The 11,976-nt window shown below is 45.0% G+C and overlaps 1 protein-coding gene across 1 annotated transcript; it reads left to right on the forward strand.

Moving 5' to 3' along the window:
* The first annotated feature begins 7,032 nt into the window (after window positions 1-7,032).
* LOC147080261 (zinc-binding protein A33-like) lies at window positions 7,033-11,640 on the forward strand. Its single transcript, XM_085981225.1, has 5 exons — window positions 7,033-7,677; window positions 7,768-7,863; window positions 7,957-8,190; window positions 11,203-11,225; window positions 11,325-11,640. Exons 1-5 carry the CDS (start codon window positions 7,267-7,269, stop codon window positions 11,482-11,484), a joined length of 924 nt encoding a protein of 307 aa, XP_085837351.1. The 5' UTR covers window positions 7,033-7,266; the 3' UTR covers window positions 11,485-11,640.
* Window positions 11,641-11,976: the final 336 nt, after the last annotated feature.

An 11,976-nucleotide genomic window follows, 5' to 3' on the forward strand; every position in this document is an offset into this window, starting at 1 on the left:
CACACCACCGCACCAGACACACCCACACACAACATGGAACTGGAACTGGATTGCAATCTGAGTGCCAGGAAAATATTAAACTAGAGCAACACGGAAATAATTAGAAGCAAAATATCAAGATCAGGACAACTCATTCCGGGAGTTTGCAGGTATTCCCGGGAATCTGCGGATAGTGTGGGAGCCGGTTAGTTCGGTGACAACAGAACCGCCGCGGAATAGACAAAACAATCGGATTAATCAGTAACGAATTATTCAGCAAATGCTGCATTTATTTCAGTTATCATCGGTTATTTTGTGACTGTGAAGTTTCACTGAACTGACCCGCAATATAATCCTCACCTTCAGAAATGTCAGCCCGTCTTTTTGCTCCATCTGTTTCTGCAACTTTGAGAGCTTCTGCTGAATAGAATTTAGATTCTCTTGAATTTCTCGGAGGTTTTTCTCCATTATTTCTAGAATCTTCCCCTCTTGTTTCCTGAGATCTCTGATTAAACGCTGCTCTTTCTCACTGAGAATCTGGTGCATTTTAGCGAACTCGGATGTGATGCGGGTCTGCAGACTGCTCGACTGTTCCTACCAAATGAAATGTGAAACATAATTAATGTACCGCGATAAAGGGAACAAAACTAACCAAGATCCCAGAAAATCAGCACAGGGAGACCTTACCCTAACTGCGGAAATCTGCTGTTTCTGTTTTAATTCCGTCTCTAGAGCCGCCGATTTCTTCTCTGTGAGAGAATCTGAGGAAGATTTCAGCTGATCCTGGGATTGGGATGAAAATCACAGAATAAAAATGTTTGTGAAAACAGGCGAGTGATAGAGTGGATCAAGTGAATCTCTTGTTCATTTTACCCTGTAGATCTCAACAGCTTCATTGATGGGCAGGAAGCGGCGCGACTCGTCACTCTGCCCGTCTCTCCCCGCAAGGCACGTCACACAGATCAGTTTCTGGTCAGTTTCACAAAACAGCTTCAGTTCTTCCTGATGTTCCTCACAGTGAAGTTTACTTTCCTTCTCTTTCCCATTCAGGTTTAATTTTCGCGCTTTCTGGGCCAGACTCGCTCAGGCCCGATTGACCCGGAGGTTTCTGTCTGCAAATTCCTCTCTACATTCCGGCCCGGAGTTTGTCGCCTCCTGGTGTTCGCGAGGCCGGGTGACACAGGCGCGGCACAAGTTGTGCCCGCACTCCAGTATAACCGGATCGGTGAAGAAATCAAGACAAACGGGACAATTTCAATCCTCAATGAAACTCTCCGCCTGGTGTCTGGAAGCCAGGATGAGTTTCAGCGCTTCCTGATTCAAACTGCTGGGCTGATATTTCTGTGGGTGGATCAGCCCCGGTTCGCCCATCAAATCCTCCTTCAGTTCCCTGCGGTGTTACCGTATTTACTCTGACAGTGATACAAAGTTATATAGTCACACAATAAAAGACAATTCCCAACTCCCTGTCATGAACTAACACTAAATTGTCACTAAATTGGCATCTTCGGTTCCCAGCTCTGTTACCGTATTTACTCTTACGCTGTTACAACGTTATATATCACACATTAACATTCCTAATCCCTAATAAAAACAGAAAATGCTGGAAACACTCAGCAGATCAGGCAGCGTCAGTGGAGGGAAAAACAGAACGTCTCAGGTCGGTGACCTTTCGTCAGAACTGGAAAGTGTTGGAGATTTAACAATCTGTAAGCAAGTACAGAGCCAGGGGAAGGGGAGAGGGGTGGGCGCGCTGGGAAATAACAACAGGGAGGGTCTGTGATAGGGTGGGGGGCAGGAGAGAATAAATGTCAAAAGGGATGATGGTGCAAAGCAAAAGCGGGTGGTAATGGGACAAGTAAAGAGACAAAAGGTGGGTCCAGAGGAGGTGTGAATGGTTCCAGCAGAATGGTGACGGTGGTTATGATCTGAAGTTCTTGAGCTCAGTGTTGAGGCCGGAAGTTGTAAAGTGCCTAATGGCAAGCTTCCTAATCCCTGTCATGATGAACTAACGCTACATTATCAGATGCTGCCTGACCTGCTGAGTGTTTCCAGCATTTTCTGTTGTTATTTCAGATTTCCAGCATCCACAGTATTTCGCTGTTGTATTAGTGTTTGGTTCACTGCCACTTCTCTCCTCGGAATGCCCACTTTGAAGAAGTTCTGCTCTTCTCTCCGACGGGATTTCCGTTTGTCTCTTCAACCTTGTTCATCTTCATTGCTTTCGGTTTCCCTTCTCGTGTTTGATCAGGTATCTGCCAAGACTCGTTTTCACAGCCACGTCTCTTTCCTCAGCATCTGTCTCCGGTTCCGACTTATTCCACGTGGATTCCGACTGAAATTCCACCCTTCGTGTTTCCGATCCCCCCAGGATTACAGATATCTCCGAGATATTCAGCGTTCCTCGAACTACTGATCTCGCCACATCCTGAGATCCAGGCTCAACGCCATGCGTCGCCACATCAACACTCTCGCCCTCTCCCTTCTGCAGCACCGACGCACTCTATCTCAAAGCTGTCCTGGTCCACAGTTCCATTTTATCCTTCGCCTCATCCGGCACTTCAACAAAAAACCTTTTTTTCTTCCTTTCAGATGTCAAGGATCGCAAGCTTCAACAACTCTTGGACACCAGCGCCCCTCCGGAACCGTCTTCCCCTTCACTTTCCTCTGACCCCATCCCTCCTTCCAATCTCACCCCCTGCTGTGTTTTCACTCTCCCCTCTGACCTGCCCCTCTCTGACCCCGAGCGAGGGAGGCTGCCTGGCCTGCTGAGTGTTTCCAGCATTTCCTGTTGTTACTACATTATCAGAGCTGCTCATAAGCGGCCGTTTGGAAGAGACAGACGAGTAGATGTCATTTTAGAGACAAAGGCGGGAGTTAACAGTGAACTCAGGAAACGGGAGTGAGAAATATATAAGGACACATTTGTGATGGAAAGTCCGGCTCTCACAAGCGATCTTACAGAGCTCCGTGACCCTATGAGCCTCTGTCCAGTCTAACCAGGTCCGCAGAGAGAGTTGAGCGACACACATTTTGCCCCGCAGAGTGAATGCCTTCGCGATATTCGCCAGAAGAACCGACACACCAGGAGTGCAGCAGACTGGAGTTGACTTGCCCTATTGAGAATACTTTCCTGCAGCACCGATATCCTGCCAGCAGGTGGCAGTAATGCACTTTGTAACAATGACAGACTTGCGATCAAACAGCGTCTCAGGGACTGGGAGGGCAGCACTGCCTGAGATGTGAATCCACAGACCCAAAATACCCGATACACAGTTTGAGTATCTCGAGAATCTTTTCTATTTCCGAAAACAAACTTCATTGACTCAAACATACTAAACAAGCTCCAAATACATTCTGTACAGTATAAAGACATCTCGAATTTCAAGCCTCACTTTCAATGCATCAATGCTCTCAACTTCAACCACCCAATGAGGCAGCGAGTTCCACATTCTCACCAATCTCCATGTAAAGAAATTCCTCCTAATATTGGGGGAAAGTTGACACTCCAAGGCCTTCCAACATCAGTTGATGTTTTTTCTGGGCCAGTGTCCCTGGGAAGGACCCATTGAGCACAGAGGCCTGTGTTATGGAGTTGCCCGGGAGGACCCGGCCTCGACAGAAAATCCACTGCATCTTAACATAAGAACATAAGAAATAGGAGCAGGAGTCGGCCATTTGGCCCTTCGAACCTGCTCCGCCATTCAATATTTCAATAAGATCATGGCTGATCTTCTAACCTCCCAAAGATGTCGGGGAACATAGGGTCTAATGAAAGGGAGGAACTGATAGAAATCAGTATTTGTAGGGAAATGGTGTTAGGGAAATTGATGGGATTGAGGTCCGATAAATCCCCAGGGCCTGATAATCTACATCCTAGAGTACTTAAGGAAGTGGCCCTAGAAATAGTAGATGCATTGCTGGTCATCTTCCAAAATTCGATAGACCCTGGAACAGTTCCCATGGATTGGAGGGTAGCTAATGTTACCCCACTATTCAAAAAAGGTGGTTGAGAGAAAACGGGGAAGTATAGACCGGTAAGCCTGACATCGGTAGTGGGGAAAATGCTAGAGTCCATTATAAAAGATGTAATAGCAGAGCACTTGGAAAGCAGTGACAGGATCGGACAAAGTCACCATGGATTTACAAAAGGTGAATCGTGCTTGACTAATCTACTGGAATTTTTTGAGGATGTACCTGGTAAAATAGATAAGGGAGAACCAGTGGATGTGGTGTATTTGGATTTTCAAAAGGCTTTTGATAAGGTCCCGCATAAGAGATTAGCGTGTAAAGTTAAGGCACTTGAGATTGGGGGCAAGGTATTGGCTTGGATAGAGAACTGGTTGGCAGACAGAAAGCAAAGAGTTGGAATAAATGGCTCTTTTTCCGAGTGGCAGGCAGTGACTAGTGGGGTACCGCAGGGATCGGTCCTTGGACCCCAGCTATTCACAATATATATTAATGATCTGGACGAGGGAGCTAGATGTAATATCTCCAAGTTTGCAGATGACACAAAGCTGGGTGGGCGTGTGTGCTGTGAGGAGGATGCCGAGAAACTCCAGTATGATTTAGACAGGTTGGGTGATTGGGCAGAAGCATGGCAGATGCAATATAACATGGATAAATGCAAGGTTATCCACTTTGGTGGCAAAAACAGGAAGGCAGATTATTATCTGAATGACAATAGATTGGGAGAAGGGGAAGTGCAACGAGACCTGGGCGTCCTTGTGCACCAGTCGCTGAAGGTAAGCATGCAGGTGCAGCAGGCGGTTAAGAAGGCAAATGGTATGTTGGCTTTCGTAGCGAGAGGGTTTGAGTATGGGAACAAGGATGTCTTGCTGCAGTTGTACAGGGCCTTGGTGAGACCACATCTAGAGTATTGTGTGCAGTTTTGGTTGCCTTATCTGAGGAAGGATGTTCTTGCCATGGAAGGAGTTCAGTGGAGATTCACCAGGCTGATACCTGGGATGGCAGGAATGACGTATGAGGAGAGATTGGGTCGATTGGTCTTGTACTCGCTGGAGTTTAGAAGAATGAGAGGAGATCTCATTGAAACTTATAAAATTCTGACAGGACTGGAAAGACTAGATGCAGGAAGGATGTTCCCGATGGTCGGGGCGTCCAGAACCAGGGGGCACAGTCTAAGGATAAAGGGTAAGCCATTTAGGACAGAGATGAGGAGGAATTTCTTCACCCAGAGAGTAGTGAACCTGTGGAATTCTCTACCACAGAAGGCAGTAGAGGCTAATTCATCAAATATATTCAAGAAGGAGTTGGATATATTTCTTAAGGCAAAAGGGATCAAGGGATATGGGGAGAAAGCAGGGACAGGGTACTGAATTTGGATGATCAGCCATGATCTCATGTTTCTACCTCATCTCCACTTTCCTGCACTATCTCCATATCCCTTGATTCCCTTAATATTCAAAAATCTATCGCTCTCTGTCTTGAATATACTCAATGACTGAGCCTCCACAGCCTCTGGGGTAGAGAATTCCAAAGATTCACTACCCTCTGAGTGAAGAAATTTCTCCTCATCTCAGTCCTAAATGGCCGACCCCTTATTCTGAGACTGTGACCCCTGGTTCTAGACTCCCCAGCCAGGGGAAACATCCTCCCTGCATCTACCCTGTCAAGCCTGTAATAATTTTGTATGTTTCAATGAGGTCACCTCTCATTCTTCTAAACTCTAGAGAATATAGGCCCAGTCTACTCAATCTCTCCTCATAGGACAATCCCCCCATCCCAGGAACCAGTCTGGTGAACCTTCGTTGCATTCCCTCTATGGCAAGTATATCCTTCCTTAGGTAAGGAGACCAAAACTGTACACAGTACTCCAGGTGTGGTCTCACCAGGGCCCTATATAATTACAGTAAGACATCTTTACTCTTATACTCCAATACACTTGTAATAAAGGCCAACATACCATTTGCTTTCCTAATTGCTTGCTGTACCTGCATGTTAACTTTCAGTGATTCATGTACAAGGACATCCAGGTCCTCTGAACACCAACATTTCCCAATCTCTCAGCATTTAAAAAATACTCTGCTTTTCTATTTTTCCAACCAAAGTGGATAACTTCACAATTCTCCACATTATATTCCATTTGCCATGTTCCTGCCCACTCACTTAGACTGTCTATATCCCCTTGAAGCCTCCTTGCATCCTCCTCACAACTTACATTCCCACCCAGCTTTGTATCATCAGCAAACTTGGATATGTTACATTTGGTCCCCTCATCCAAATCATTGGTATAGATTGTGAACAGCTGAGGCCCAAGCACTGATCCTTGCGGTACCCCACTAGTTACAGCCCGCCAACCCGCAAATGATCCGTTTATTCCTACACTCTGTTTTCTGCCTGTTAACCAATCCTCAATCCATGCTAGTATATTATCCCCAATCCCATGTTTAATAACCCCGTGTGTCACCTTATCGAATGCCTTCTGAAAATCCAAATACACCACACCCACTGGTTCCCCCTTTTCTATTCTGCTAGTTATAACCTCAAAAAGAATAACAGATTTGTCAAACACGATTTCCCTTTCATTAATCCGCATTGACTCGGCCCAATCCTATTGTTATTTTCTAAGTGCCCTGTTACCACCTCCTTAATAATAGATTCTAGCATTTTCCCTACTACTGATGTCAGGCTCACTGGGCTGTAGTTCCCCGTTTTCTCTCTCCCTCCTTTCCTAAATAGTGGGGTTACATTTGCTACCTTCCAAGGCGCTATATAAATGCAAGTCTTTCTTTGTAGCAGATAAGATCGATCCTCAATGCTTCAATCCCTCTAAAGATCTTCTCTGTACCTGTCATCTAAAGTCACTCCTTGACATTTGTGGCACTTTGTGTTTTAGGGTGAGCGGCTGCAATCATTAACACAATTCAGTTTATGGATCTCTATCTCACACCGTGTGTCACCAGAGGGTTTGTAGTCGACAGTGAGTTCAGTCTGGAGCAAAGTGCCCTGGAATCTCGATCCCCGCCCATCTCCACCTCCTCCCTCCCTCTCTCTCCCTCCCCCCACTGTCAACACTCCAGGAACCTTCACCCTCCCGGCCAGGGTTCAATTATTCCCCTCCGTGCTCTCACCCTGTTTGTCCTTCACACTGCTCTAGGTTGTGTCTCCCTGTGTTTAAGTCGATGGGACATAGACGAGTTTATAATAATAATTCCCTGAGTGTTGCAGTGAACTTCATCGGGAAATCGCTGAACTGAGGCTGTTCGGCAGCAGAGAAACATTGAAACTGAAAGCGGTTTGAATCAGGAAGTGCTGAGGGTGAACATGGCTTCCAGACAGCAGGCCGAGAGTTGGACCGAGGATTTAATTTGTCCCATTTGTCTGGATTTCTTCACCGACCCGGTTTCATTGGAGTGTGGGCACAACTTCTGCCGCTCCTGTATCTCACGGTTTTGGGAAAAGACGGAGACAAACTCTTGCCCGGAATGTAGAGAGGAGTTTCTGGAAATAAACCGCAAAGTAAATCGGGCCTTAGCGAGTCTGGCCGAGAAAGCTCGAAAATTAACCCTGAATCCGAAAGAGAAGGAAAGTAAACTTCACTGTGAGGAACATCAGGAAGAATTGAAGCTGTTTTGTGAAACTGACAAGAAATTGATCTGTGTGATTTGTAGAGATGCGCGGGAACACAGAGAGCACCGCTTCATGCCCATTAAAGAAGCTGTTGGAATCTACAAGGTAAAAGGGAACAGATTTGATCACCTGATTATTTCGCCACATTTTCATGGTCCAACACTTTTATTCTGTGATTTTCTCTCCCAATCCCAGGATCAGCTGAAATCTTCCTTAGATTCTCTCACAGAGAAGAAATCGGCGGTTCTAGAAACTGAATTAAAACAAAAACAGCAGATTTCTGCAGTTCGGGTAAGGTCTCCCTGTGCTGATTTTCTGGGATCTCGGTTAGTTTTGTTCCCTTTATCGCGGTACATTAATTATGTTTCACATTTCATTTGGTAGGAACAGTCGAGCAGTCTGCAGACCCGCATCACATCCGAGTTCGCTAAAATGCACCAGATTCTCAGTGAGAAAGGGCAGCGTTTAATCAGAGATCTCAGGGAACAAGAGGGGGAGATTCTAGAAACAATGGAGGAAAACCTCCGAAAAATTCAAGAGAATTTAATTTCTATTCAGGAGAAACTCTCAAAGTTGCAGAAACAGATGGAGCAAAAGGACGGGCTGACATTTCTGAAGGTGAGGATTATATTGCGGGTCAGTTCAGTGAAACTTCACACAGTCACAAAATAACCGATGATAACTGAAATAAATGCAGCATTTGCTGAATAATTCGAAACTGATTTAACCGATTGTTTTGTCTATTCCGGGGCTGTTCTGCTATTGTTACCGAACGAACCGGCTCCCACACTGTCCGCAGATTCCCGGGAATGCCTGCGACCTCCCGGGAATGAGTTGCCCTGATCTTGATATTTTGCTTGTAATTATTTCCGTGTTGCTCAAGTTTACTTGCACTCAGATTGCAATCCAGTCCCAGTTCCATGTTGTGAGTGTGTGGGTGTGTCTGGTGCGGTGGGTGTGAGAGTCACTGTGTCTGTGAGTGACACTGATGTTGAGTTCCAGTATCTGACACACAATTCAGGCTTTTCAACTACTTACAATCCTAGAATCCCACAGCACAAAAGGCCCATTGTGCCTGTGCCGGCTCTTTAGACACATAGAAACATAGAAAAATAGGAGCAGGAGTCGGCCATTCGGCCCTTCGAGCCTGCTCCGTCATTCAATATGATCATTGCTGATCCTCTATCTCAATACCATATTCCCGCTCCCTCCCCACACCCCTTGATGCCTTTTGTGTCTAGAAATCTATATATCTCCTTCTTAAATATATTCAGTGACTTGGCCTCCACAGCCTTCTGTGGTCGAGAATTCCACAGGTTCACCACCCTCTGAGTGAAGACATTTCTCCTCATCTCAGTCCTAAATGTCCTACCCTGTATCCTGAGACTGTGACCCCTCGTTCTAGACTCCCCAGCCAGGGGACATATCCTCCCTGCATCTAGTCTGTCTAGCCCTGTCAGAATTTTATACATTTCATTGTGATCCCCTCTCATTCTTCTAAACTCTAGTGAATACATGCCTAGTCGACGCAATCTCTCCTCATAAGGCAGTCCTACTATCCCAGGAATCAGTCTGGTGAACGTTCGCTGCACTCCTCTATGGCAAGTATATCCTTTCTTAGTTAAGGAGACCAAAACTGCACACAGTACTCCAGCTGTGGTCTCACCAAGGCCCTGTATAACTGTAGTAAGACATCCTTGCTCCTGTACTCAAATCCTCTTGCAATGAAGGCCAACATACCATTTGCCTTCCTAACTGCTTGCTGCACCTGCATGTTTGCTTTCAATGACTGGTGTGCAAGGATACCCAGGTCCCTCTGTACATAAACATTTCCCAATCTATCACCATTTAAATACGACTCTGCCTTCCTGTTTTTCCTACCAAAGTGGATAACTTCACATTTATCCACATTGTTCTGCATCTGCCATGTATTTGCCCACTCACTCAACTTGTCTAAATTGCCTTGAAACCTCTTTGCATCCTCCTCACGACTCACAGTCCCACCAAGTTTCGTGTCATCAGGAAAGTTGGAAATATTACATTTGGTTCCCTCACCCAATCACTGATCCCCGCTAGTCACTGCCTGCCACCCCGAAAAAGACCCATTTATTCCTACTCTCTGTTTCCTGTCGGCTAACCAATTTTCAATCCATGCCAGTATATTACCCCCAATCCCATGTGCTTTAATTTTGCACACTAACCCCTTATGTGGGACTTTATCAAAGGCCTTCTGAAAATCCAAATAAACCACATCCACTGGTTCTCCCTTATCTATTCTACCAGTTACGTCCTCAAAAAACTCCAGTAGGTTTGTCAAACACAATTTCCCTTTCATAAATCCATGTTGACTTTGTCTAATCTTGTTGATATTTTCTAAGTGTCCTGTTATCACATCCTTTATAATAGAGTCTATCATTTTCCCTACTACTGATGTTAGGCTAACCGGTCTGTAGTTCCCTGTTTTCTCTCTCCCTCCTTTTTTAAATAGTGGGGTTATATTTGCCACCCCCAAGCTACAGGAACTGTTCCATAATCTATAGAATTTTGGAAGATGACAACCAATGCATCCACTAATTCCATGGCTACCTCTTTTAGTATTCTGTAATGCAAATTATCAGGCCCTGGGGATTTATCGGTTTTCAGTCCCATTAATTTCTCCAGCACTATTTTTTTACTAATACTAATTTCCTTTAATTCCTCCTTCTCACTAGGCCCTTGGTTCCCTAGCATTTCTGGGAAGTTATTTATGTCCTCTTCCATAAAGGCAGAACCAAAGTATTTGTTTAATTGCTCTGCCATTTCCTTGTTCCCCATTATAAATGCTCCCGTTTCTGATTGTAAGGGACCTATATTTGTCTTCACTAATCTTTCTCTTTTTACATACATGTAGAAGCTTTTACAATCCACTTTATTGTTCCTTGCAAGTTTACTCTCATACTCAAATTTTCCCCTCATAATCAATCTCTTGGTCCTTTTTTGCTGAACTCTAAACTGCTCCCAATCCTCAGGCTTGCTACTTTACCTGGCAACTTTATATGACTCCTCTTTGTATCTAATACTATCCTTAATTTCCTTTGTTAGCCGTGGTTGGGCCACTTTACCTTTTGTGTTTTTGCGCCAGAAAGGAATGTACAACTGTTGTAATTAATGCATTCTGTCCTTAAATGTTAGCCATTGCCTATCCACCGTAATGCCTTTTAATGAAGCTTTGAATTAGTTATATAATTAGAACCCCTCGCCCTGCTCTTTCCCCATAGCCCTGCAATTTTTTCCTTTTACAAGTATAAATCCAATTCCCTTTTGTAAATAGTTATTCAATCTACTACCTATCGGTCAGTGCATTCCAGATCATCACAAGTCACTGATAAAAAATCCCCACTCTTTTTTTGCCAATTACCCTAAACATTTGTGTGTGAACCCCCCCCGCCGTCTCTCTGTTCCTGCACCACGTTTAAAATTGTACCATTTCGTTTATTTTGCCTCTCCACATTCTTCCTTCCGAAATGCATCACTTCACACTTCTCTGTGTTAAATTCTACCTGCCCTGTGTCTGCTCATTTCACCAGCCTGTCTGTGTCCTCCTGAAGTCTTTTACTATCCTCCTCACTGTTTGTGTTTTATTTATTTCAGGAGGAAGCTTGTCGGAAGAGGAGGTAGGACATGCTCTTTACTGAAACTCTGCACAGTTTGGTAAAATAGCTCAGAAAAATCTTAATTATCGATTTATAACATCAACTGTTCAATCTTTACAGGATTAGTGATGACAGTCAACTAGTGTTAGTAGCAGATGGCACCCTGTCCATCGCAAAGTTCAACGGCCCTTTACAGTACACAGCGTGGAGAGAAATGATAGACGCCATTAACCCCGGTAAAACTCTTATATTCATTTTCCTGATTTATAAATCTAGGTGAGAAGAGACTGAACGGGCTCCTGGACCCCAGATTAAATGATCACTGATGTCCGTGTCTAGTCTGGAAGTCAGGTGTCTTTGCTCTGGATAAGGGAGGGCCTGGGGTGATCTTACTGAATTATTCAAAATCCTAAACCGCAGAGAGAAGATAAACATCCACAGGTTTAACACAGTCACAGAGTCTACAACAAAGTAGGGACAGTCTCAAACTGAGAAAAGGGAGGGTGAAAAGGCAGTATGGATTGAGCGAGGTTGGGTTTATGAGTGACCCCATTGATCGGGCAGGCAGTGAGTCAGTGAGCCCACTGCTCGCTCCATGAAATTGGTCAGAGGCCCAATCCATTCTCAGGGTTGGGCTTCAGTACAATATTGCTGGCGAGTTGCCCACGGATTTGGAGCGTGGGAAGGTGCTCGGTGATCCTTGAGGAGGGAGGCGGGAGACAGGAAATCCGCCAAATCCTCCCTGTAGGCAAGTGAGCAGGAGCTTCCACTT

The sequence above is a fragment of the Somniosus microcephalus genome, unplaced genomic scaffold (assembly GCF_052327205.1).
Source record: "Somniosus microcephalus isolate GS21.2 unplaced genomic scaffold, FLI_Smic_1.0 scaffold1811, whole genome shotgun sequence".
NCBI lineage: Eukaryota > Metazoa > Chordata > Chondrichthyes > Squaliformes > Somniosidae > Somniosus > Somniosus microcephalus.

What these genes read in the sequence shown, in the direction of transcription:
- LOC147080261 (XM_085981225.1), top strand. Translation starts at nt 7,267, where the DNA reads ATGGCTTCCAGACAGCAGGCCGAGAGTTGGACCGAGGATTTAATTTGT. An exon ending in AAGCTGTTGGAATCTACAAG is followed by an intron (nt 7,678 to 7,767) that starts GTAAAAGGGAAC and finishes TCCCAATCCCAG; the next exon opens with GATCAGCTGAAATCTTCCTT. An exon ending in AGCAGATTTCTGCAGTTCGG is followed by an intron (nt 7,864 to 7,956) that starts GTAAGGTCTCCC and finishes TTCATTTGGTAG; the next exon opens with GAACAGTCGAGCAGTCTGCA.